The 25,534-nt window shown below is 44.6% G+C and overlaps 1 protein-coding gene and 1 pseudogene across 4 annotated transcripts in view; one reads left to right on the top strand and one right to left on the bottom strand.

The window, feature by feature from the left end:
- Camk1d (calcium/calmodulin dependent protein kinase ID) overlaps window positions 1–25,534 on the top strand; it is a 401,898-nt gene that overhangs the window by 349,611 nt on the left and 26,753 nt on the right. For all 4 annotated transcript variants that reach the window (XM_036187629.1, XM_036187632.1, XM_036187631.1 and 1 more), the window contains exon 6: window positions 16,563–16,638. In XM_036187629.1, coding sequence (XP_036043522.1) covers window positions 16,563–16,638 — 76 coding nt within the window. The remainder of the gene's footprint in view (window positions 1–16,562; window positions 16,639–25,534) is intronic.
- LOC118583884 lies at window positions 11,268–11,932 on the bottom strand (annotated as a pseudogene).

Consider the following 25,534-nt stretch of genomic DNA (forward strand, 5'->3'; position numbering starts at 1 on the left):
AGACAACTTACCTGCCTTCTTGGAGCTTGCTGCTTGGTAGCTGAAACAACTGACAGACAGACAGATGGGGGGGGGGGGGGGGGACAAGGCCATCTCTGATTGTGCTGTGCTGAGGAAAATGAAGCCAGCAGCATGCCATAGGCAGTGACAGGAATTAAGGGGTACTGAGGACTCTGTTGAGAGAACTAGGGGTTTGAGCCTTCACCTGGATGACAGAAAGCAGCTGGCCACTAGGAAGTTAGAGACAAGGGGTCATTCTGGGCAGAGAAATAAGCAAGTTAAAAAGCCAAAGGCAGAAAGAGGGCAAGCTGGTATGTTTGGTGTGGGGTGAGGTTGGAAAATGGGTACTAGGGCTGAATCCTTACGCAAACTTTGGGGGTCTTTGTGAGAGCAGCATGTGTACTAGGCACAGTGGCATATTCCTATATTCACAGAACTGGGGGGCACAGGGGAGGCAGGAAGAAATTGGGTTTGAGGCCAGTCTGGGATGTATAGTAAGACCTTGTCAAAAACAAATAAACAAACAAAAAACAGAAGAAGTGGAAGAGATGATAGAAAGGGACAGAGCAGGAAGGGAGGTAAATGAGGAGGAAGGAAGGAAAAAGGAAGGGAGGGAGGGAGGGAAGGTGGGAGGGAGGGAAGGCGGGAGGGAAGGAAGGTAGGAAGGAAGGAAGGAAGGAAGGACGGGAAGGAGGGAGGAAGAGAGGAGGGGAGGGGGAACACTGTGTAGTCTCTCTAAGGAAGAGAGATTAGTATTGCATAGCCTACACCATTCCCATGAGTCTTCAGGTAACAACTAGGGAACCTTCCTAAAGGGCGGAGGAGAGTCAGTCTATAACCCATTGGTCTAGAGACAGCGGAACACTGTGGGGAGTGCTCAGTGACCTTGGAGGCACTCCATGGTGTTTCAAGTCCTTGCATAATTACATTGTCACATCAAATGGACTTGTCACTGCTGTTTCATTTTCCAAGTTACTCAGAGGAGGGAAGCAAAGAGCCAGCAGAGGAGAATGGTGAGCAAGATGGGGGAAGGGAAAGGAGGAAGAGATTTAGAAGGATGGGAACCTCACCCAAAGGACGTGGCAGCCTGGGCAAAATGACAAGACCTTGTTACTACAAATTTAAAAATCTTATGCTGCTGTGCCATTTGTCTATTCCAGAATTAATTATTTAATGCCTGCCTTCTGTCTGAGGGATTCTAACAGAATGAAAAATGTATTAGGAGAGAAAAAAAAAGACAAAGCAGACAGAACTCCTCCCCTGGGTTCTTGCATTTAGAGAGGAGGAGACAGATTACAGGCAAATAACTAAGTAAATTCATTCCTGTGTTATCTCAGTAACAGGGATAAGGGTGTGTGTGTGTGTGTGTGTGTGTGTGTGTGTGTGTGGAAGGGGTGTGCATGCTGGAAGAAGCCAGAAGACAATCTCAGGTGTGACTCCTCAGGTCCATCCACCTTGTTCTTTGAGACAGTGTCTCTCATTGAGACCTGGAGCATGTCAACTAGGCTGGCTTGAGTGGCCAGTGAGCCCAGAGATCCTCCTACTACCTCCCCAGTTGGGCTTATAAGCTTTCACGACCATGCCTGACATTTTGTGGGCACACTGGGGTAGAGTTCTGATCCTTATGCTTGCACAGCAAATGTTTTATTGATTGACCCTTCTTCTCTGCCCCTACATAACCTTTTATAATAAAAGGGAGACGTGGCCCATGCAGACAGTGTCAATTACTAATGAATGATTATAAACATCACTCCATTGCTGGCGCCAAGTTCCTATTGCATGCTGCTTCAATGGCTTGTTCCATCCAACCCCAGGACAGTATGGCAAGGTATATAATACAAGATGTGTATATGGTTATATATTTCAAGTATAGCATAACTAGTGTATTTCAGGAGCAAACCTGAAAGTCCTGGTAAGGAGAGGAGTTATCAGTAGCTAGCACAATCAAAAGGAAACTTCTAGAACTGAAGGAAGGTAGAGCTCAGGCAACAAGGAGAGTTACAGTTGCCACACAAGCCCTGTACACCTCTCTGCTGCTACCTGTAGGATCTGTGAGAAAGGACTGGACTCCTTTAGCTTGGAGAACAGGCTGCTGCAAATGAGCACTTCTGGTAATGAGGAGGAATGGTTGGCCCATCTGGTGGCAATGAGCTGCTCAGAGGGCCATGGTGTCTGTCAGTATGATACAGACCTGGACCTGGAATCCATTTAAGTCAAGGGTTCTGTTCTCCTTGATGCCAACAACAAGAGGCAAAGTCAGAACTAAGAAACATCAATTAGAGTGCCCGAGCTGTGGAATTAACTAAAATACCCAAATGGGTCCTCTGAGGTCACTGAGTATGTGACAGAAAGCATCCATCTTAATCATGGAACTGATAAAGAGCAGGGATGACAAATATACTCCTATTTAGTAGAGGAAAACCTCTACTCTGTGTGTGTGTGTGTTTGTGTGTGTATGTGTACCTGTGTGTGTCTGTGTATGTATGTGTGTGTGTTTGGGGGTTGTGGGATGTTTGTGTGGTGTATGTAAGTGCTGTGTGTGTATCTGTGCCTGTATGTATATGTGTATGTGGGGGTGTGGGGGTGTGTGGTGTGTATGTGTGTGTGTGTGTGTGTGTGTGTGTGTGTGTGTGTGTGTGTGTTTGCTTGTTTAGTTTTGGTTTTTCGCTGTTTGCTCATTTCACTTTTTCTGTACACTAACATGGTTGCTCCGATTCAAGGACCACGGTCAGGTCTTCTGGTTTCAGAAACAGAAAGAAACTTTAAGAGAACCTCATATATAGAGATCAAGTATCTATGTGTCTCTCAAGACTGGGGTGCCATGTTGCTCTCCTCCAGCCAGAGTGCTGCTGTAGAGAGAGGGGGTGGCTGGTGGTGGGCACTCTGCCTGAGCTGTTGCAGTTCTAAAGGGAAAGTTTTCATTATTAACTCTGGTTGAGCAGGGATGTATCACTGGGCAGTATTTCCTTCCCAGCACACCACTATTTCCCGATTGCTTTTGACTTGGAACTGGGAGAGACTATTGGCACCTGGGCACATCATTTTATTTATAATCAGAACTATATAAGCAAAATTTTAATTCCTGAATGATTGTTGAGCAGCTCCCACACAAGGGACCATCCCAGTATCCTTCCAGAACTTAGCTTCAGCATCGCTAGCTCAGCCACGGCAGGCATCATTAGTCTATTTCTGCCTTAACTTGCCTAAAGTAGTTTAAACACATTTGGTCTTGTGTTTCCTTAAATGAAGCTGGTGAACAGTTGGTCAGCATTCTTAGAATATTACTTTTTCCACCCAGTTAGAGGAATGCCCTTAATTCAAGGATCACTGAATTTTTAGAACATGAGTTGAGATTTAAGACTGGGGAGGGCTTGGAAACCAGAGATGTGGATCAGCAGTGTTAGTGTTGGGACCACCATCCTCAAGATAACCTAACCTGTAGCTGGTACCAGTCATAGCAAGTAACCTGAATGCAAATGTCTGTTTATTTTAGTTTATACATGTATGTGGCATGTGTACATGCTCATTTAAGTATGTGTATATGCACTTGCATGTGTGAGTGTGCATGTGTGCGTGCGTGCGTGTGTGTGAAAACCAAGGCCAATGTCAGGAGTCTTCATTCACCCACCACTTTATTTTTTGAGACATGGTCTCTCACTGGACTTGGTATTCATGGGTTCAGCTAGGCTGTTTGTCCAGTGATCTGTAGGGATCCATCGGTCTTCTCCTCCCCAGCACTGGGACTGTAGAATAGCTCCTGGTTTTCACTTGGGTGCTAGGAGCCTGAACGCAGGTCCTTAAGCTTGTACAGCAGACACTTTACCAATTGAACCATCCCTTCAGCTCCTGGAAGCATGCTCTTCCAGACCTCTGCCGTTGGTTGGGGATAAGGGGAGGCTAAGAGTTCTCATTTTATCATGCAGAACACAAACATGCTAGACCATGTATCCCCTCTTTTTTTCTTCTCTTTTTCTTTTTTTCAAGGATGTAGGCAGGACTAGAGCTATAAACCCAGGCCCTTTCCGTGCTAGGCAAGTGGTCTGCCACTGAGCTGTCTCCAAGACTTAGTGGTTGTTCTAAGATATATGCACTTCTGTAGATATGATAGCCATATGCCAACAATGCCATTGTCTCTGTCCTCGCAGACAGGAAGAACTGTATTAATTTGATGGGCATCTCTCATTTCTGTTCTCAGCAGCCGGAGTAATCTCCATTGATCTTTCCTCAGAGCACCTCTGTTCACTGTGGTAGGCTCTCTCCAGCAGAGTTTTGCTTCTTGTTTTTCACTTGCTGTCATACTTGGCAGCTGACTGGATGCATTGCTTCACTGTTCTCATCCTCTCACCACAGGCCAATGCTAAAATGAGATTTTATGTCGCTGATAACATGCCATGCCAAGCTGATGGTAGTCAGATGGTCCAAATAAGACTTCCTTTTCTTTCTCTCACATCAGCCTGACAATGATAACTCCCAGCAAGCATCTCATGCCATGTGCTATAACTAGACCTTACTTGTTAGAAAAGACAGGGCCCCCTAACCGGGAGACTTCTAGCTAATGTGGTTTGGTTTTCATCAGTCTTTGCAGGAGTGAACATGGACAGGGACAAATAAAGCTCATTATTAGAGGGTAGACAAAGTAAACACAGCCTTGCATACATGGCCACACTAAGCCTCTATTTATTGGGGATCAAGCTAGGGTCCTGCACATGCTAGGCCAGCACTCTACTGCTAGGCTGTATGTCTGTCCTAACTCACTTTTTCCTCTTACCATGATCTTTTAAAACACAAGGACCAAAGTTCAGTCTGCAGAGCCCATATGAAAAAGCCAAGGAAAGCTTCTTGCCAGACTTCAGAAGAACAGATTACCTTAGGAATAAAGTACTTTGGTCAGTCATAAGCCAGACAGGATGGGAGGCCAAATACTTGCACCAATCTATAAGGATCATATAGTGGTTATTTGTTACTGAATTGCACTAAAATACCTTAATCTGACACTTATCTCCTCCAGCCTACTGAATTCCAAAGTTGCTTCTACATTCAAAGCCCCAGCTACTTCTGGATTTTCTACTCCCTTCCTGTCCCTCAGCTTCATTCCTTCACCCATCATTACATACCGACTTCAGTAGAGTTTGCATAGTAATCCCAGCTTAGGTCCAAACGGTCATTACCAGCCAAGGTGATGCATTCATGGGGACTTTTCAAGCCTGTAATCAAATTCAAGGGGCTACCTGGAACATCAGAATGGACTGATGCTCTTTAGCGATAGACTTTTAGTAAATAATTATAGCTTTAAGTCATAGGTAAAAAAACAACAACAAAAGAACCCATAGCAACAAAAGGAGTCCAGAGCTGTCCCAAAAACCTTGCACTCTCCAAGATGGAAGATGATGGCTGATGAACCATGGCCAAGGATGGGCCTGTGTTACAGAGAAAGAGAGAGAGAGAGAGAGAGAGAGAGAGAGAGAGAGAGAGAGAGAGAGAGAGATTCTTTTGAGACAAGATCTTGTTATGGAGACAAGGTTGCCTTCAATTTCATCATCAGCCCATCTCAGCCTCCCAAGTGCTAGCAATACAGGCATGTATCCAGATTCTAATGCTCCAGAGAAAGCAGTGCATGGTCGGATCTTCACAGGAAATTCCTTCATCTTGTATTGGGTTGTTAGTTTTTAAATATTGCTGCTAAAAATTCTCCTGAAATAGATCTAAGAACATTGGACATTCCTTCCTGTTGTCATGAGATTTTCCCCCAAGACCAAATATGCTCTTAAAGTGTATGTCTGAAACTCTAATAACACCAAAGCTTGGTTATATTCCCCTTGATCTCTTTCACTTGTTGTTTGTTTTTGCTCTTTGGGGGGCCTGCTACCCAGCTCCCAAATAAATCACCTACAGAGGCTTATTCTTAATTATAAATGCCTGGCTTTAACTTGGCTTGTTGTTAGCAAGCTTTTCTTAACTTTAAATTATCCTATCTTTTGCCTCTGGACTTTTTCCTTTTCTTACTTTTGTAAATCTTACTCTTACTTCATGGCTTGCTGTATAGCTGGGTGGCTGACCCTTGATGTCCTCCTCCTTCTCCAGCTACTTCTTCCTCTCATTCCTTCTCCCAGATTTCTCTTTCTATTTATCCTGTCTGTCTGCCAGCTCCACCTATTTCTCTCTCTTGCTTCACTATTGGCTGTTCAGCTCTTTATTAGACCATCAGGTGTTTTAGACAGGCCCAGTAACACAGCTTCACAGAGTTAAACAAATGCAACATAAACAAAAGTAATACACCTTAAAATAATATTCTACAACAAGCACTTTTAGTTTTTCATCTCTGAACTTTCTTCTTTCCCACTGGTTAAAAGAAATTATCACTGGGGATGTAGCTCAATTGGTAGAGTGCTTGCCCAGCATGGACAAAGCCCCAGGTTTGATCCCAACATTTAGCATAGACTAGACCTGTGCTGGTGAATGCCAGTCATCCTAGCACTTGGGAGGGAAAGGCAGGAAGATCACAAGTTCAAGGTCATCCTTGGCTACATAATGAGTCTGAGGCTAGCCTGAGCTATGAAAGACCCAGTCTCAAACTAATTTAAATAATCAAAACATCTGTTTTTATTGTTTTACTTTTTGGGGGCCCCATCACCCAGCTCCCAAATAAATACACAGAGACTTTTTCTTACTTATGAGTGCCTGGCCATAGCTTGGCTTGTTTCTAGCCAGCTTTCTAACTTAAATTATCCCATTTCTCTTTAACTACATTTTGCCTCTGGGCTTTTTACCTCTCTTTATTCTATGTATCTTTCTTTCCTTCTTACTCAATGGCTGGCTGGCCCCTGGTGTCCTCCTTTCCTTCTCCTTTTCTTGCTCCTCCCACTTCTCTTAAGCCTAGATTTCTCTTCCTGTTTTTTCTCTCTGCATGCCAGCCCTGACTATTTCTCTCTCCTCCCTAGCTATTGGCCATTCAGCTCTTTATTAGACTAATCAGGTATTTTAGACAGGCAAAGTAACACAACTTCACAGAGTTAAAGAATGCAACATAAAAGAATGCAATGCATCTTTGCAGCATTAAAATAAATATTCCACAGCATAAACACATATAACACATCTTCAACTAATATTCCACAGCATCTTCTTGCCTCCCCATCACATGCAGTGTCACTCACTCTTTGAAACTCTGCTGTAGTGTTTGCCTGTTTTCACTCATCTAACAGACAAGTGTTTCTTCTTGTGTCTTCCTGAAGGGCAAGACCACCACTTGTGATCCAACAGTTTAACTGGTCACAGGCTTCATGACATTCCTTATCAAGAGAGGGATGTAGCAGGAATCTTAACAGGTCTCATTAATAAGAACAAACCTGAGGCCAGTTATTGGGGTGAATGCTGGAAGATCAGAGAGACAGAACAAACCACAACTACCTCACCTCGCCAGTTCCTCAGCTGGTCTTGTTTCCTCAGACTGGAAACTTCTATGTCCTCATTCCAATGGGTCTCAGCTGAACTGCTGTTGCTCCAAAGCCTAAAAGCTTAACCAGCCAAATGCTGAACCAGCCAAATGCTGCTAGTTTCTGGTCTTCATGCCTTATATAATCTTTCTACTTTCTACCATCACTCCCTGGGATTAAAGGCTGGATTTCTGGGATTAAAGGCAAGAGTCACCATGCCTGGCTGTTTCTAATGTGGCCTTGAACTCACAGAGATCCGCCTGGCTCTGCCTTCCGAGTGCTGGGATTAAAGGCGTGTGATACCACTGCCTATCCTCATGTTTAATATTGTGGCTGTCCTGTTCTCTGACCCCAGATAAGTTTATTTTGGGGAACACACAATATTTTGGGGGGACACAATACCACAGAGGTCACATTCAGCTATTCCACAGACCACACATTCTTTTCACTCAAGTATCAAGCACTCTGACAAACAAGACACCAAAACATGGACAGATAATGATATCTCTAAGACATAATGACAGAGAAGCCTACCTATAAGTCTCCTCTTACTCTAGCCCAGGTTCTAAAAATGTAGAGTTGCCTTTTGTTTGTTTCATGTAGTTCAGGCTATCATCGGACTTGTTAATAGATTCAAGGATTACCTTGAACTTCCGATCTTCTTGCCTCTAACTCCCAAGTGCTGGGATTACAGGTATGGGCACCATGGGTTTTATTCAGAGGAAATGCACTAATTTCAGACTTTCAGTCAAACTACACTTGAGCTTTGGAGCACTTCTTCCTCTGTGCCTGATGAGCATGTCTGTTTTTTCACACTCTTCCTTGAGAAGGCAGCTCCTGTGGCTGATGTTCAGTTACTTCTGAGCTCAGTGCCCAGGAGAAGAGGAACACCATGTTCCTATCCAGCAGTAGCCAGAGTCACTTCCTCACCCCATAAAGCCAGGACCCAGTACAGGCAGGCACTCTAGTCACCACTGATGAAATGATTGCATCAAGTGAGTAATGCCATTCCAATACCCTTGGTTCTAGACCATTGACTTTTATTCTGGCATCTTGGGCTGCACCTTCCTGACTGTGTTACTGTCCTTCACCCACTGAGGTGATCGTCTATGATGTGCTAGAGGAAGGGTAGAATGAACATTTAAAGAGGGGAACAAATCACCTCCAATGTGAACTTGAACTTAGTGACGGGGGATGGTCTCTTGTTTAACCTCCTAGCAGGAACTGCTTTGTTCTAGAGTGCTCAGGAGAGGGGGAAGTTCCTCTTCTTTGTAAAATTGGTTCCCATGTCCCCACCTGCACAGGACAGCTGATCTCTGTTTTCACTTAGATAAATCTTTTTCCTGACTCCCTTTCAAGAAGAAAAAAATCAGCAATTAAATTATTTTAAAAACAAGATGAAAGGCCCCTAAAATTCTTTCTTTTCTTCCCCACATCTTTTGGGCCCCACGCTTACCAGGAACACTTTCCCTAAATCAATATAAAATAGCTAGAGTTATAGACGCCATTGCCCACAGAGTGGAATTTTCCGTATGTGGGTTGGTTGCGTCTTACAGTAATAAATCCCTTCGTGTTAAATTCTAGACCTACTATTTTCCACAAAGCCTGAGGGAAACACAGACATCCAGAGAACTCTGTCTGTGGAGAACTCTGATAGCTTGTGGGATGATCTGATGCTTGACTGCACCTACATGGTTTGCATAAACGCGAGCTTTCATTTACTGTAATGAACTGGTAAGTTTCCATGAGGAAGACTGAGGAAAGCTGAACAGGACCCTAAGTCCCGCGAGGGAGGAAGTTTTGAGCTGTTAGCTCATAAAATAACATCTTTCTCCTACTAGATTTAAACCTAGTAATTCTGAGATGTCTTTGAGAAAGGGTTTTTAAAAGAAGAATGGGCTGGGTGGCAGACATACCCATATGTAGAGAATTAGAGCCAATTTTCTTTTATCCCACAAATTCCTGGCAGAAATTACTTGATTATGGAATGATTGATCTTGCTTTTACTCAATATACGTATTTCCTAATAAACAGTTACTGGCACTCTAAAATCCATTTGGGTTCTTTTTCTTACTTTTCCTTCCTCCCTTTCTTTCCTCTCTCTTCCTCTTTCTCCTTCACCCTCCCTCTCCTTCACCTCCCTCTCACCTCCCCCCCTCCATTGTATGTACTCACTAAATATTCTTAAAGTGATAGATCTCTTTATAATCCACTTGTACCGAGTTTGAAAGTATCATCTCATAAGAATGATGGTATGTGTGATGACTAGGTTGGGTCTCAGTTGAACTAGACTATGCTTGGCCTGGGACATACAAGGGCTGTTCTATACCCCTGTCTCCAGCACTATGAAGTCTAGATGTAACAATGTGATTCCCAAAGCTGGGACAGGTGGAGGGGGATATTATAAGGCCCAGTGAACTATGAGGCTGCTATTTTGGAGGATTTTGGTGAGAGGTTTGAAGGACCCAACTGTGTATTACCCAGATAGAGTTCCCCCACAGCCCCAGCTTTCTCTCTCTATGCCTAAAAAGGCTGGCTTTGACCAAGCCTAATGGACAGTCAGAGGATGGGACATACCATGTATAAGTTCTTTTCAATACCTTCAAGTGGATGGGTCTCTCTACGGTCTTCTCCATTGGGCTCTTTACAAGGCTGTGCCCAGAGAACAGGCCCTTTCCTGTTCTGCCTAGTACCACAACCCCTAGTCCCTTGTCATTAACTCATTTACCTGAATTGAATTGAAAGCCTACCTATTTTAAAAGTGTTGGGGTTATTGGGAAGTCATTGACTAAATTTCCCACCACATGTCAATTCTGCTGCATGCTATTAGAAAAGAATCTTTCACCTTGAGGGGAAAATCCCCTGGCATCTCCAGGCACATGGAACCCTGGCAGCCTGGCTCACAGGGTGTTGTTTGCTAAGTCCCCAGGCTCAGCTCTGCACCTCATTGGTCTAGAAACTCATTATCATCCCCAAGGTTGTCAGCTGGATGCTGTGAATTTATTTTATTTTTTAGAAGAATTGCAGCAGACTTCTGCCAAGTGGTCTGAGACCAATAGCACAATAATAAGGCATTTGGCTGGTTATCGCCGTGCAAGCTGGCTGCAGAAAAGACCAGAAAACTCAGTCACTCCCCAAGTGCTCTCTATCTGCTACTGTGCAGCTGAAAAGAAATGCAGAAAATGGGAAGAGGTGGTCTCAAACCAGCAGGTGGACTCAGGAGAACAGAAGGGTAGAACTGGAGACAGTCTCTCCACTGGCTTTGGGAGATCCTGGGATTTGATCTCCATGTCAACCTATTTAAAGATTGTGCATGCATGCACGTGTGTATATTAAACCGAGAGTCTCACACATTCTTTTTTCTTCCACATAAACCTTTTGTATTAATAAATAAAGAGTATTTGTGGCTTAGGTTTTTAATCATATTTACAGATAAGGAAAACTAGACCCAAATAGTAACAGTGAAGCTAGTGTTGCTGGAGGAACGTAAGACCCCCCCCCCCCCCCAATGCACTTTACACCCAAAGAGCAGGGGACAGCATGTACAACTCACTCTAGACCAGAGTAGGAGCAGGGGAAAAAAATGGGTCCTTGGTGAGGGCCACACAGCATCATCTGACCCCTCGTGTCCTGCTGCAGAACCCGTACACAGCTGTGGTGTCAGATGAGCTGGAGCTGGGTTCCACACCAAATGACCCTTCGGTTGACACTGAGCCGAGGGCATTAGCTGCAGAGGGTATCAGTATTAGATTATCAGTATTAGAACAGACAGAAGAAGCCACACAGATCTCTGGTTCTTCAGGAGTACAGCCTCAGATGACCAGCACCGCCCCAGGCTCAGTCCAGAAACTTCCTATTGGCATTTGCACCAAACAAGGCACCCCAGACTTCCATCACCATCTGCTGGCCTATGAGGTCTGACTGGCTTTCCAGAGCATTAGAAACCTTTATCTGGCAATCCCCAGTATAGATTTCAACTCCACCTGCGCTATCTCCTCAGGCAGGTAAGCCTCCTCATCAGTCTGGACATCAACATCTTTCTTGGTGGCAATTGTTTACATAGGAATTGCTTTTTGTACTGCAGCCTTCACCAAAGGGAAACCTTGTTTCCTGCAATGCACAGGCATTCGAGGGTCCAACAGCTGGTATGAGCACTGGAGGACCAGCCCACCCAGCAGCACTTGGTACCTGGTTGTATCTTTTACCACCTTGCTGCTTTGCCTTATTGAGCAGATAAGTGAGATCTTTCTCTGAGGACTTTGAGCCCTGTTTGAGTCATCAGATTAGACTTTTGAATTTTCTTTTGCTGCTCAATCTGCTCTTCTTTCTTCTCATAATAGTCCATAATCTTAAGTCTTTGGGTTTGCACATGATAACCTTTCTCCATGTTTAAGTGTTCTTCGGCCTTCACATCTGTTTCTGCTTTCTCATTGGCATCTTGTTTGATGGAAACCATCATGTGCTTAATCTGCTTTCTGCACGTCTGCATCCATGAGTGCCATGGTGAAGGCAAAGCTCATGGATGCAGACAAGGGGCCACCTCCAGTCCAGGCTTTAATTCGTGTTGGAGCAAATCCGAGTGGAAAGTCCAGAGCAGGACTCGGCTTCCTTTACTTTATAACCCTGCCTTCTGGTTCCTGCCTGGTCTCACACATTCTAAGCAAGTGTTCTACCTCTGAGCTGTATCCCTGCCCCTGAGATTTTGTTTTTCAAGCATGTCTGTGGGATGAAAGGAAAGCATTGAAAGCCATTGGGGTGAGCTTTTCCAAAGGATGTTCCCTAGTCCTGTGGTTCCAGCAGTCACGTTACAGGTGAAATCAGAACTTGGGCTCTTGGTGTATGACTCATGTCGCAGTGTTTTTAAATACTTAGAATTACTGAGGATACTGTTTGCAAAGCACTTTGCTTTGTAGTTTTTTTGTCTTTTTCTTTCTTTCTTTTTTGTTTTGTTTTGTTTTTAAAGACAGGGTTTCTCTGTGTAGTTTTGGTCCCTGACCTGGATCTTGCTCTGTAGACCAGGCTGGCCTCAAACTCATAGAGATTTGCCTGACGCTGCCTCCCAAGTTCTGGGATTAAAGGTGTGCACCACCACTGCCTGCTGCTTTGCTTCATGTTTTTAAATATTATTTTTTTGTTTTGTTTTGTTTTTAGTTTTAGGACTTTATGCTTCGAAAACAAAGTTTCACTCTGTAGCCTGTGCTGGCCAGGAACTCACTGTGGCTCAGGCTGACCTCAGACCCACAACAATCCTCATCTTCCCTCAATCATGAGCTGCTTTGCCTGGCATTTTATGTCATATTTCACCTCCAGTCTTTGATTTCAAATGCAGTTAAGAACTTCACCAGAAGGTAAATGGTTTATCCCCCTACAAGTTGACTAAAATTACTTTTATCGGTATAGCTTAAATAAGACATCAAAATGAGCAACAGAAGTTTGACATGAATGCATACATTTTCATCCACAATCCTTTTATCCAAATATTTGCCTATTGATAAGTTAGAACTTTCTTCTAACATTCAGGCTCCAAATGCAAACCAGAAACATTTTCTAGCCATATGATTGATGTTACAAACTGTATTGCATAGGTAGAATCCCACAATGTAAAAATGATTGTAGCAAGTACATGGCTTCAAGAACCTGAAGATCATAGGCCTGGTGAGATGGCTCAGGTGGTAAAGTGCCTGGCTTGGGGACCTGAGTTCAATCCCCAGAACCTATGGCTTTTGGTTTTTGGTTTTGTTTTTGTTTTAGAAACTGAATATGATGGGGTTGTAATACCAGCACTGAGGAAACAGGGACCTGTGGTGGATCCCTGGGGCTCACTGGCCAGCTAGCCTAGCCTACTAACTGAGTTTCAGGCCATGGAAAGCCTTGTCTCAAAAAAAAAAAAAAATGTATGGTACTTGAGAAAGGCTGTCTGTCCTCTGGCCTCCAAATGTGTCCTCACGCACACACACAAACCTCAGCGTTTCAAGTAATGTGAATCAACTGCTTGCTTTGAATTCTTTTACAGTGCCTTCCCCAACTGCCCAGAATGTTAGTGGTGTTCCTGCTCAAGGTGAAGTGTGGGGCTAGTACCAGCACACTCTTGTCTCTCTAAACATTGAGGACTTGGAAATGGGTTTTATTCTTTTAGAGATCTCCCCCATCTCCCACAGTCAATTAGAGGGAGGAAAAGGAAACAGACAACTGAGATCATCCTCGGAGAGCTACGGCTTTGCAGGGCAGTGGTCTCTGTACATCTTAGCCCAGGACGTGGACTCAGTCTTTGCTTATATACTATGTAAGCAGCTGTCAATAGATCTGGACAGCTTCCTTCTCTGTGTCTGTCACCATTGGGCACCTGCTGCAATGACAGTGAGTTTGTGCTATCAGGCTGGCACTAATTTCGCTGTGCTTCTGTGCCATTTGACACCTGGCTTGGCAGGTTGGTAGGACCAGGCTGAAAGGCTGGCCTTCTTGCTAATGAGCCCTGAGATCCTTGAAGTGGTCCAGGGCCTCTACCCACCAGCTTGACCCTGCTCCTGACATCTGGGTCACTCTGTGTGTAGCGAGAATGTCATCAGGTATTCTGGGTGCCTCCTCTACCTGTGATAAACTTGTCATCAGGCCCCAGAGTGCTCCTGCAGGTGCAGTCACTGAGCACCATCTGTGCCAATGTGTCCACTTGGACCAGGGTGTCAGCCTCCTAAATCAAAAGGACATTTATTGTGGTTAAGTGGCTCCCTTTGTCACTTCCCATAACAGAGGAGGCTGAAAAACATCCTCTTAGCAGTGAGTCAGGAAGGACCCATTTATGCACCTGGCTTCTAACTCTCCAATGGCTGTTTCTCAAGGTGGTGAGCACCCTGCTTCACTGGTCTATAAACCTTTTTGCTACTGCGTTGAGGGCAACCATAGCAAAGACAAGACAGGTATGCAAATGCACTTCTTTCGTTCTGTTAAAAAAAAGTCTGATAAAAAACATGATGGAATTTAGGACTGAAATGTAAAATGAGATTTGGGTCGATCCGTAGGCTGTATTTCTTACTCATGAACAGATACCCAACAGGAGTTTGTATGGCTTCCTATTCTTTTTAACAAATGGATATATATGTGTATGTATGTGCACATTTGTGTATGTGCAGATGCATGTATGTGGGTGGGTGTATGTGTACATGTGTGAACCTTTGTATGGAGGTCAGAGAACAGCTTGGTCTATCATGACTCAACCACTGTCCACCCTGAGTTATTTGAGGCAGTATCTCTCTCACTGGCCTAGAACTCACCAAGTAGGATAGGCTGGCCAGCTAGTACACTCCACATATTCATCTCCCTCTCCCTCCCCAGCGCTGGGATCACAAGTGTGCTTCCACACTTTTGTTTTGCTTCATTTTGTTTTTTGAGATAGGATTTCTCTGTGTAGTTTTGGTATCTGTCCTAGGTCTCACTCTATAGACCAGGCTGGCCTCGAACTCACAGAGATCCACTTGGCTCTGCCTCCCGAGTGCTGGGATTAAAGGCGTGCGCCACCACCGCCCAGCTTTTCCACACTTTTTATTTGAGTCCTAGGGGTCATACTCTGTCCCTCTTGCTTGCAAGACAAGCTCTTCACCAACTGAGTCATCTTTTCCGCCTGCACCTTTCCTGTTCTTGCTCAGGGAGTCACTTATCTTCAAAAGAATGAAAGGTCAGATTTCCATGGCAGATTTTCTGGACTTTTCTTACGGACTAAAGAAGTTCTCGCTTTAATAAGACAGTATGGTCTAACAGAAAGATCCAGAACGAGGCTCAGACTGGCTTGCTTTTCCATGTCCGACTGTGGCTTGGGAAAAACCACTTCTCCAAGGCTCCGTTTCCTGCCCTTGCTCTCCGAGCTCAGGTGCATTTCTCAGTGTCTGTTGATAAGACGAGAGCAGTGAGCATTAGGAGCTGCTGGCACAAGCCCCAGCTGATAGCAGCACTTAGTGAGATTAGGGCCCTTTGGAGCAGAAGTGGGTGAAGAGATCACTTCTTGGCTGGATGGCTTTGACCGCTTGGCTCAACCTCTCAGTGCCCTTGTGTCTTCCCCTATAACTTGGGGATAATGAATGTATGATAACAGTGTTTCCCCAAGGGTGTTGGGGTTAGTAAGCCATCCGAATCCCAGAGGACACACAATTGTAGGCATAGCAAGGACTTTATCAGTGATTCTATTTTCACTTTGTCTACCTTTGTGATTGTTCTGGAACTTGTGTACTAAAGAGGCCTCGAGCATATATATGTTAAGGTAAAGGAGATTTCACTAGTCAGGGAGATGGATCATCTCATATGTATTTATTCCACATCGAGTGCTTCCTGCACTAGATGCTGTGGGTCACAGACACCAGGTGGATACCTGATCCTGAGCTGTGGCCACAAGACCAGGAACGCGGGCACCAGGGTGGGGTCAAACTGAGCCCAAGCCCTGGAGGCAATGTCTCTTGGTGGCCTACTGGCTCAGTGATGAAGGGAGATTAAGTAGCAGTCCCCCTGTTCTGCAGAGGAGCAGGTGAGAGTGCCGGTAGGCAGATACCCAAACTGAGGGAAAACAAGAGAGCTCCAGGCTAGCCCTGCCCTCTCGGCTGTACCACACACTCCATGAAGGCACAGGAAGGGCTATGTGTCCTTGTCCCCGTGGTACCTCACCAAACCCCACAGGAGCCAGGGATGCTGTCCTTAGTCAGTTTTGGGGTACAGCTCATACTCCATACCCCAATTTAGTGTTGCCTTCTCACAATACTGTTGACTAAGCTATGATACTTAGATGATATTTATTGATCAATTGTGGATGATTATTTCTACACACACACACACACACACACACACACACACACACACACACCTCTTTGTATTTTTTTGGTTAGAAAAGCTAACAAAATTATTACTATTTATTTAAATATTGGAACTTGGGGTTGAACTTGAACGTAGGACTTTGTGTAGGCTGAGCATGCATTCTACCACTGAGAGTTTGGGTTCCTCAGCCCCTGCTCAGTTTCTAGACTCACAGGTGGCTCAAAATCTGAGTATCCAACAAGGAAAAACAAAAATCAGAACATGAAAAGTCCAGGTAAATGTCCTTGGTCTCAGGCGTCTAAATCATCGAGACTGTGAATCTCCTTCATCTGTCCACAGCTCCTGAAGTTCTTGCTCAGAAACCATACAGCAAAGCTGTTGACTGCTGGTCCATTGGGGTGATCGCCTATATCTTGTAAGTATTGCCTGTCACCATGGCTCCCCTCTCCTCTTATCTGACTGTGGCAAAATATGTATAACAGGTTTTTATCATTCTGGGGTATACAGTTCACCCTCAGCAGTACCACCACTGTCTATTTCCAGAATGTTTTCATCATCCCAAACAGACTCTGTCCTAACAAACAGCTGTTCCCTGTGCGCCTCCTTAGCCCCTGGCAACCTCCACTCTACCCTGAACCTGACTGCTCTTGGGGCCTCGCAGAAGTGGGATCAAATGGCAGTGTTTCTTTTTCGTTCAGCTCATTTAGTTTATGATGTTCTCAGAGTTCATCCATGTTGAAGCACATGTCAGAATTTTCTTACTTTCAGTGCTGACACCCAACTGTCTGTACCACCCTGAGTTTATCTTCTTCCCCCTCTGGGGACAATTGAGAGTTTCTACCACCCTTGGGCTTTCGTGCAGAATGCTGCTGTTGCCATGGATGTACAACTGTGTGCATTGTTCAAACCCTTGCTTTCATTTTGGGGGGATGTGTGAGTCTAAAACTGGAACTGATATTTATATCATGTGACAATTCTTTGTCCAGCTTTTGAGAGGCCACTAGCAGTGTATGTAGCAACAGACCACTTTAAGGATACACTCCCAGCAATCATGTTTGGCATTCACATCAATGCTTACCCCTTTAAAAAAAAAAAAAAAAAAGAGCATATCCAGGCATGGTGGCACCCACCTTTAGTCCCAGCCAGTCCCCAGGCAGAGGCAGGCAGATCTCTGTGAGTCTAAAGCCAGTGTAATCTACATAATGAATTTCAAGACAGCCACAGCTATGGAGAGAGACCTTGTCTCAAAAACAACAACAAATTAATTAATGAACTACAAAAATGAACTATCCCTCCTAATAGGTGGGATCTATTTTCATTTTCATTTCCCTGTTAACTTATGACAGAATCTTCTCATGTGCCAGTGTGGCTTTGGAGGGGGTGGGTTAAAAAACACTGTGGAAATACCAGTCCAATTCCAAAAGAAATCACAATTAGGGGAAAAAATGAATGGAAATCAAAACACATGGTATGAATTCCTCATTTCCTGTTAGAGGTCTTACCTCCTTGATCCAGGAAATGTCTTCTAGCCCATGCCCTCCTTGAAGCCATTTCAGGATCATCCATTCTGTTCCTTATCATTAGGTTTTGTTTTGCTTAAGTTTACTCTAAAGCCAGCTTTAATTGCAGTTGTACTTGCAAATATTTATTATGTGATAGGTTTTTATATCAGGTTTAGCCCGACTAGTTTCTATCATTGCTAGGAAATGAAGTTCCTCTCCTGATCATCCCCCAAAGAAGGGGGTGTTCTCTGCTAAACAGACCTCCCCTGCCAGAGATTAGAAGACACTGTGGTTGGAGAAGCTTCCTGCAGTATATGGCATCCTTTTTCCTAGAATCCTGCAAACATACCTCCCCTTGTGTTGGCTTTGCCTCATTACCGAGGAAGCAAATGATCTTTCTACAGCAACATGCAATGGGGCAGCTGGTACAATCCAGTGTGGATTGGGGTGACGGCCCCTGTGAGTTTGTACAGGGGAGTGTGGTCCACTGTCATACACCCCATAGGGTTCTCATTTATGGAAATATGTGAGTGCTGAGACTTAGATATTACCCTTATGAATGTCTTCATTTTCTAAGCATGTCGAGCATTGTCGTGGTTTAACTGGAAAATGTTACCCACAGACTCTTAGGGGCCCATTTGGTGGTGCTATTTTAGGAAATCCTGGAAGCTCTAGGAGGGGGGACTTAGCTGGGGGATATGGTTCACTGGAGGTATGGTCTTGATAACTCTATCCTGCCCTCGTCCCGTTTCTGTTTCCCCCTCTCTCTACCCAACTGTGATGAACTGTGAGGTAAAATGACCCATCCCTTTTTTAAAGTTGTGTCTGTCAGGTGTGTTGGTCACAGCTATACAAGGGTAACTAATACTGCATCTTCTACAGTAATTCTTTAGGGACGGAATAATAACAGTTACCAGAGTCTGTCAGAGTCCAGCTCCAATCTGTCCAAGGGTTCTTGTGGGGAGAAGAGAGGAATGAGTAAATAATAGAAAGATAGAAAGAGACAATAATAAAGACAGAGACACGGGATAGCTGGGTGGGGGGAGCTTGGGTCAATACCAGTCGCCTTGAGATTTATTATTCCAAAGGGCTTTTTATACAATGCCAAGGGGCAAGGCAAGAGACCTCCCCTTTCAAGATCAAAGCACAAAGTACAGCCAAATGTAGACCCTTCAAGACACCTGGTAACCACACCAGTGGCCAAATCATCCCATTATGCAGCCCTGCTGGGTAAAGCAAGCTCAGATTTTCTGACCTTGAGTAAGTAGTAGGAAGCCTCTGCGGGCCTCCCCAAGTTGTGAAATTAGTCCCCTCATAAAACCACACACATACAATTAGGCACAGTCCTGTGTAAACAGACAGTTAAGTTACAAGGAGCCTGTGTTATTCAATCTAGCTCCATAAATCCCTAGTTACAATCCTCCTTAGAGCTCCTGACTCTCCCAGCTTGCCTGGAAAGCTTTAAAAAGTAGAAATGAAGGACTAGACTTTTCCTGCCTACAGTTGAAGCTGATCTTGGTGGCCTGGAAGGGTCTACCCTGGGACTGTACTCACCTTGGATTTGTGGGTACCATTTTTTCCCTTGACATAGAGAAGGGTATCAACAGTTGCCTGGAATGAATATTGATTTGTGTTTCTTAGAATTATCCGGTAAGGAGCTAGAAAGATAGCTCAGCAGTCAAGGGCACTTGCTGCTCCTGTAGAGGACTGGGGTTTGGTTTTCAGCACACATGATGGGCAGCTCACAACAGCTTCTAACTCCAGCTCCAGGGGGTCTGATATCCTCTTTGGCCTTTGTAGTACACACACACACACACACACACACACACACACACACACACACACACTACAATAAATCTCTAGAGTTACTGAGTAAGCCACTACAAGTAAGAATGCCTTAGAGCTCCAGCTGTTAGAAAGAGTAAACAATGACCAGTAACAACGCCCGTGATTCCGTAGACTGCAAAGGCCAGTGAAATCCCTAGGGAGCCTCTGTGTCTTGCTTACAGATGGCTCCCTTTCTCGCTGTGTCCTCCCATAGCAATGAAAGTACATAGAAGCAAGCTCTCTGGTATCCTTTCTAAAGCAACCTTTGACAAAGAAAATGGGACCATCTTGCTTGGCAACTTAACCATGTGGCATTGTGGAAGAAGGAAAATCCCAAAGTAAAATCACAGTGCTGTTAGAGAAGGCTTCAAGGAGTAGACTGGCAATAAGCACTTGGCTACATCTGCCCTGAGCCACAGTTAGGAACATGTTAGGATATGTTAACATGGTTAACAATGCTGGGTGGAGCTCCAAGAGTTCCAGGGTGCAGATATGGCATGTGTATCTTGGTATGTCTGAACAGTGGTGTATCTAGGCACTTACAGCTATGGTACACAATGCAGTATTTCAGGTTGGTCTTAAAGGAAGACATACCATATTTTTTGACTTCCACTTTAATAAGAACTTGATAAGTTCATGCTTGATGGTTTTCCTTTGGTACCACTAGTTTTCCCCAGTAAATACCATCAGGTTGATTTCATGACTGTGTCAGATTCCAAGGTGGTGGGTAAGGATTCCTTTTTTCTTGATGATGGCCAAAACTCTACCAAGCCCAGGCAGAGAATGAATGAAATTTAGTTATATCCTATAAATTGTTCAGATGCCTCCTGGAGGTTAGTAGCATACACCTGTAATTTCAAAGTTGGGGGGGGTGGGCAGAGGCAGGAGAATTGGGAGTTCAGTGCCACCCTGAGCTACTCAAAAAGTTCCAAGACAGTCTCTACTACATGAAAAGACTTTATGTTAAAAACTTTCTGGGTATAATTTTCTATGTAACATGGCTATGTATAGAAAAACACTACCTTTGATTTTAACATTCTAAATATTGTAACCTACTTATGAGTCTAACTTGTCTGACTGTGTATATCACTAGCATTCTGGTAGAGTCACCTAGTCTTTGTCATATTTATATCTCTAGCACCCAGATCAGTTCCTAGACAGAGAAAGCGCTATAGAAATGATGATCATTGGTGCTGGTAATAAGACACTGGAGGCTGTTGGTCTCATATGTTCAACCAGCTTTTGGGGTCCATGGAATGAAGCAATCATTGAAGACAGGGATATTTGGGACTGGGAAGGGATATACCATTCAAGGTCTATGTAGAAGACTGGAGAAGATTAATATACAGAGGAGAGACATGTGAACAGAGAAAGGCCAAGGCTAAGTGTGCTGTGATACTTGGAGGGCTGGTGAAGTCTCCCTAAGAAGGTCCTATGGCCTAAGTTGGTAAGGATGGCACAAAATTGGCGCTAAGTTAAATCAGCATTAAAAGCAGAATCCAGGGCTTTAGATATGGCTCAGTCAGTAAAGTGCCTGCTACCCAAGCTAAGGATCCCTTGGGTCCCCAGCACCCATTTAAAAGCTGAGTATGGTAGGGCGTGTTCATAATCCCAGTCCTGGGGGAATAGAGACCAGTGGATTCCTGGTGCTCACTGTCTAGCCAGACTGATGAATCAGTGAGCTCTGGGTTCAGTGAGAGACCCTGTCTCAAAAAAGGAGGGTGGAAAGTAATTGAGGGAGATAACTGAGATCCACCTCTGGCCTCCACATGGGTGTGCTCATACCAACATCAACATGTATACATGTATATAACACACAAAAACACACCAACAAAATTTGTGCTTTTCAGTCTCAGACTTTTGCAACTTCAACTTTTTTGTTGATCCACTGTGTATAGCCTTCCATCCACCCATCCACTGTCTGTAGAGGGTACACAGCTGTGGAGCAGGCTGAGACCAACAAACACCACCACAGAGAACCCAGCTTTCCCAAGACCCTTATTCTTCTTCTCCGTTAGAGTGGAAAAGACCCTAGCCTCCTCCGATTTTTGGAACTCTGCCCTATTATTTTCAATTGATCAGCCTGTCACCATGAGATATTAGACCACAGCAAAAATGGCTGAGACAGACCACATTGCCACTCTGTTGTCTCTCTGCACACCACATAAACATCAGTCACTCTGCCACTGCAGGTGCCTGTTAAATTGCCTCCCTCTATGTCTCCTTGCTCATTTCTCTGTTATCCATCATGTGGAAGGAGAAATCGTTCTTCTGTCAAGGCTATTCATTGCTTTTAAGCACACTTGATAGGTCCCGATCCTGCCAGGGATCTTCCTCTAGTGCTGAGGATTTACAAGCACCTTTGCCTGCAGAGCTTAAGATGCTGAGAAAGATAAGGTAGTGTAAGCTGGTGTCCAGTGTGGTGGGCTTTTACCTGGCCAAGATAGTACAAATGCCAAGGGAAAAAGAAGAAATGCCAAGTGAACATTTCATGGACCAAACTCCCACTTCAGAAAGATTAATGATTGTTTCTCTAAGTTACGCTCAGAGATGCATCATGCTGCAGAAAACACACTGGCTTTCTGCTGTGATGAAAATGGATACTCTAGGGACATTCACACCCCCAAACTGAAGAAATCAGGTAGATCAAAAGCAATGAAGCAAGCTAGATAGGCTCAGTTAGGCTTGGCCGTGACCTCTGACCTGTCTGTCCGCTTAGAAGAAACCATAGGCAAAAGTGCAGCAATCCCCTTTCTTTTTTTCCCAGCCTCCCACACTTTCACTTGTTAGAACTAGGTCACATAAATATTGATGTGCCTGTGTGTGTGTGTACAACTTAATTATCTCTTAAGAAAAGAGTGAAGAACACTTCATCTACATACAGGTAGGTTCATTTCCTCACACAAAGACTGATTCTCGCCAAGGGAATCCCAGAGGTTGACAGCTGGCTCTCTATGGAATGCAGATGTTTCAGGGAAGGAACAAGAGACCAAGCATCGAAGGCAGAGACTGCAGTGTAACCACTGGGCCCCGCCCAAGCTACAGTGTCGGAATAGTGATTCTCACTCTTGATACCAGGAAGGTTAATAAACAGAAGAATACTTGCTGCTGTGACCAGCAGGCAGTGAACACCTTGTTATACCTTGATCTGTGCATGGAAGGGTCCGTCACATCTTTCAGGTCACCCTTAACCCCCCATCTGGATTGTGCCTATAGAAATGTAGAAAGTGCCGGGCACAGCACTCAGGAGGCAGAGCCAGGCAGATCTCTGTGAGTTCAAGGCTAGCCTGGCCTACCAAATGAATTCCAGGAAAGGTGCAAAGCTACACAGAGAAACCCTGTCTCAAAAAAAAAACAAACAAACAAAAAAAAACAATTAAAAAAAGAAATGTAGAAAGTAAATTTGGTTGTAAATTAGTGATACAGGCCTATAATCCCAACTACCAGGGAGACTGGGGCAGGAGGATGGTGAGTTCAAGGCCTTGCTGGGACTGAATTCAGTCTGTGAGTTCAAGGCCAGACTGAGTAACTTAACCTGTATAAAAAGAAAGTAAAATAGGCTGAGGCTCACTCACTGTTAGAGCACTTGTCTAGTTTATGTGAGGATTTGTGTTTGGTCCCCAGAGCAAGAGAAGGAAGGGAGGGAATGAGAGAGGAGGGGAAGAGGAAAGAGGGAAGAAGGGAAGAAAGAAAATGATATCTCCAAGGAAAAGCACCAGAGACTCATACTCTGTGTGCATGGGATCATAATTAACAGGCTCAGAATGGACGTTTAAATAATGAGTTGTCTGTTGACTGAGTCACAGTGAGACCCCACCCCACCCCCATTTAGGTCAGGATGCGCATGGCAAGAAACAAGCATATTCCCTCCCCAGGAAAGGATGCATGAGGAATGAACTACAGCCCAGAGTTTCCTGTGCAGACATGAACTCAGGTCTGTGGAGACGGGTAACCTTGCCTGTGTTTGTGAAACCCAAGAGTCTCCAAGTCACCCTTCTCAGTCTAGAGAAACATGACTGTGGATTGCTTATGTTCTTATCAGGTCAGAGTGGCCTGAGCTGACAGGCTCATTCCTGCCTTCCTTTCTCTTGCTCCAGGAGCCAAACCTGCACCCTCCTCCTGTCATTTTGGCATTGGCCCTTTTGGTTAATCAGGCAATGCTTATTTATGATAATTTCTGAGTTTGCTTAGGCTTGGTTTATTGGTCGCATCTTGGTGTGCCTGCTTTCCAAGGACTTGCAGAAAGGCTGGCCAGCTCCTCCCTGCCTTTGTAAAGAGTGGATCCTATGGATGCTAAATGCCATCCATGGCTTGAGAGTCCCAGTAGCCTTAGTCTCTGCTGCAGATCCTGCTTGGTCAGACATGAGCCTTGTGAGTGTGTGAAGCACTCTCCTCTGTTCAGGGCAGGGACCAAATTAATCTCCTGTACCAATTGTTTTGCCCTGTCTCCTCAAAGTATTCTGACTTCAATTAGGGGGTGCTGGGCATGCAAAGCTGTAAAGAGAGCGTGTCATAACCATGAACTTGAGGTTCTGAATCTGTATATTTTGGATGACAATGGATACAACTCCCTGTCACTGACTTCAGGCAGAGTAGTCTCCACTGTTATCTGTGGCCCTCCTTGAGAGAGCATACCATGGATGGAGAAAGTGGAAGAGAATAGCTGGCATCTGTCATTTCTGAACCCAAATACACAGCTTTGGGCCAGATGGAAGAACATTTTACTTCCTCTAGTCCCTCATTATCATCTAGAAACTGTCATGTATGCAGCAGCTAAATGATTTGGCATATTTAGCCTGGGGAATGGAGGGCAGAGGATTGACATGCATTCACTTTACTAACATTTATTGAGCCTAAAACATGTCAGGCAATATGATGGGGTGCAGAGATGGCTCTATTCCTGCCCTGGCCTTGGAGTCACTTGCTGCCCGCTGGAAGCAACAGACCTCAAACACATACATTCCTATCTAGTCTTGCTGGCTGTCAAGAGGGGGGAGGCCAGTGCTGCAGTGGATCCTGGGACTGAGCCAGGAAAGGCCTGAGGCTGTTTCACAGGATAGGTGACAGCCAATGGCATTGAAACTAGATAGAAATCTGCCAGGAGAGAGCCATTCTGGGCTCTGTCTTTAAATAGGATGTCCAACCTCACCACATAGAATGATAGTTTATCCCTCAAGGCTCAGTTTCCTGACAGTCTGATAGAGGAGCATAGTGGCATATGCCAGTTATTCCAGGACCTGGGAGACTGAGCTACATCCGAGGTCCTTTCTCAACCTCGCCCCACTCTATCCCATCCTTGCTAAAAGGGAGGGGGCTTCCTATGTTTGAGAAAAGATATATTATTCAATTAGGAACATAATTTTAGAAACACAGTTTTAAAAAGTTGAGCTAGCTTCCAACTATAGAGATCCCAAACTTGAAGATGGTAGGAAGAATATACTCTAGGCTGAGGGTGATATAGACCTAAATTAGGTCCCCTGAAAACACACACACACACACACACACACATACGCATGCCTGCACACCTTCCCTTGCACATGAACCCACATAAAACTGTGCCATGCATATGCACATATACAAAACATAATGAAATTTGAGCTCTGAATTAATCCCTTTAGCACAATACTAAACACTCAGAAGAATCAAGAGAGCTTGCATTTTGAAACATTTATTTGGGGGCACATAGAAGCAGGAAAGGGGTGGTACATTTAGGAAGAAATGAATAAAACCAGTACACAGAGACGAAAACGTCCTTCTGTTATGAGGTGACAGGGTGGCAAATGCCAAGCAGTGTTTGTGACTGAGGGTAGTGTTGTAGAGGTCGGAGAGGGAGAAGCATCAGCTCACACCACCACATCAGCAAAATGCTGGTAGAGGGATGTGGGAGCCTGTGACACAACTCCAAATAACATAGTGTTCGTGAGGCTTTTCCACATTCTCGTCTCTTGGCCATGTGGTGGGAGACTAGAACTGTGTCTGAGT

The sequence above is a fragment of the Onychomys torridus genome, chromosome 5 (assembly GCF_903995425.1).
Source record: "Onychomys torridus chromosome 5, mOncTor1.1, whole genome shotgun sequence".
Lineage (NCBI taxonomy): Eukaryota > Metazoa > Chordata > Mammalia > Rodentia > Cricetidae > Onychomys > Onychomys torridus.